The sequence below is a fragment of the Aplysia californica genome, unplaced genomic scaffold (genome assembly GCF_000002075.1).
Source record: "Aplysia californica isolate F4 #8 unplaced genomic scaffold, AplCal3.0 scaffold00002, whole genome shotgun sequence".
NCBI lineage: Eukaryota > Metazoa > Mollusca > Gastropoda > Aplysiida > Aplysiidae > Aplysia > Aplysia californica.
The window spans coordinates 4,754,062-4,755,540 of record NW_004797272.1 but is presented as its reverse complement, the minus strand read 5'-3'; the positions used below and the strand labels follow the sequence as shown (position 1 = coordinate 4,755,540).

At 41.9% G+C, this 1,479-nt stretch overlaps 1 protein-coding gene across 1 annotated transcript in view; it reads left to right on the top strand.

Moving 5' to 3' along the window:
* LOC101855987 (neuronal acetylcholine receptor subunit alpha-7-like) overlaps nucleotides 1-1,479 on the top strand; it is a gene marked incomplete in the record, with an annotated part of 65,311 nt that overhangs the window by 56,468 nt on the left and 7,364 nt on the right. Inside the window, 1 exon segment of the mRNA NM_001280850.1 lies at nucleotides 1,214-1,344. Coding sequence (NP_001267779.1) covers nucleotides 1,214-1,344 — 131 coding nt within the window.

Sequence of the window (1,479 nt, the reverse complement as noted above, 5' to 3'; positions counted from 1 at the left end):
GAGAGAGAGAGAGAGAGGGGGGGATGCAGACAGACAAACAGCCAGACAGACTGACAGCCAGACAGACTGACAGCCAGACAGACAAACAGGGACAGTTTACTTCGGTAACAGTTGTTTTTAGAAGAATCAAGTCGCATTTACCTTGACATAGGAGCAATGCAAACAAATTGTAACAAAACATCGAAAGTCAGTTATTGAGATAGAGTCGTTTGTTGACTGTGAGAGGAGCTCTTGTCACATCAGTGTAGATACACTAGACACTGGCCGTTGGCAGCAAGTCTGCTACTTGCGTTCCAATCTCTTAAACTCAAAGGCATAAGACCCTTTCAAAGATGTGTCAGTATGGAGTGAGTCCATAAAATATATTCTTCCTCACCTGTAGGCACAACGACGTCCTACAGGTGCTGTCACAGAGGCTGCAAAGCAGGAATTTTCATGAGCAGTGATGCTGGTAATGACAATGACAACCTTTAGCAGGATAAGGAATGTGATTCTGACGATCATAATATGAATGTTGGTAATATCTCGCTTAGGAGCTCAGGCAGAGAAGCACTGTAGCTTCAGGAGGGCAGGGCTCAAAGGGTTAAACTTGTCTTACGGATAACAAACACAAGCACGATGACACTACGACGGAGCACTTAATTTAAGCGCAAGTCAAAGAATTTATAAATAGACTGGAAAAAATACCCAGGCAACACAAAGGTGTCAAGCCTGACTTTGTTGCTAACATTTGTGTTTATTAGAAAGTAAATGTCATACAATAAAAAGGAACCCTTGGTCTTTTTCTGTAAGGATCAATTATAAGATAGAAACAACAGATCTGTGGTTTCTTAAGAGAGTGTTGAGAATCTCTTGAAAGGAAAAGAAACCAAATGAAGTAGTACTTGGAGAAGTCCACGTGGGCCGCTGGCTAATAAAAACTATTTTAAAAAGATAAATGTAGTAGCTGGGACACTTGAATAGATAAATGGCCTTGGACATCTAACTTGCGCGGGCAAAATTCAAGGTAAACGAGGCAGGGGTTGATCCATAGCTACTTATTTGGAAAGCCCCAACAGATGGGTCACGGGAAACAACCAAGATAATGCAATAGCTTTTTCAAGACCATTCGCGGAGAGGATTGAATGGCGAACCATGATCATTGATACCCGTCGCAAATCTGACACTAGATGATGTTGATGATATGATAAAATCTCATTTTCTTCTTTTTCAGGTTTCTTGCTACCGCCAGACGCCGGAGAAAAGGTGTCTTTAGAGATTACCGTTCTGCTCTCCCTTGCTGTGTTTCTTTTGGTGGTCTCCGAAACGCTTCCTGCGTCATCAGAAAACTTCCCCTATATCGGTGAGTTTCTCTGGCGTGACGTCTAGAAAAGTAGAGAGAGTAACATTTTTTGTTTTAGTAGAGGTTTTATAGCGCTCGCAACAGCATAATATTAAGGTCATATGAGCGCCAGAAGATTAGAGGAGTTACAAGAGAGT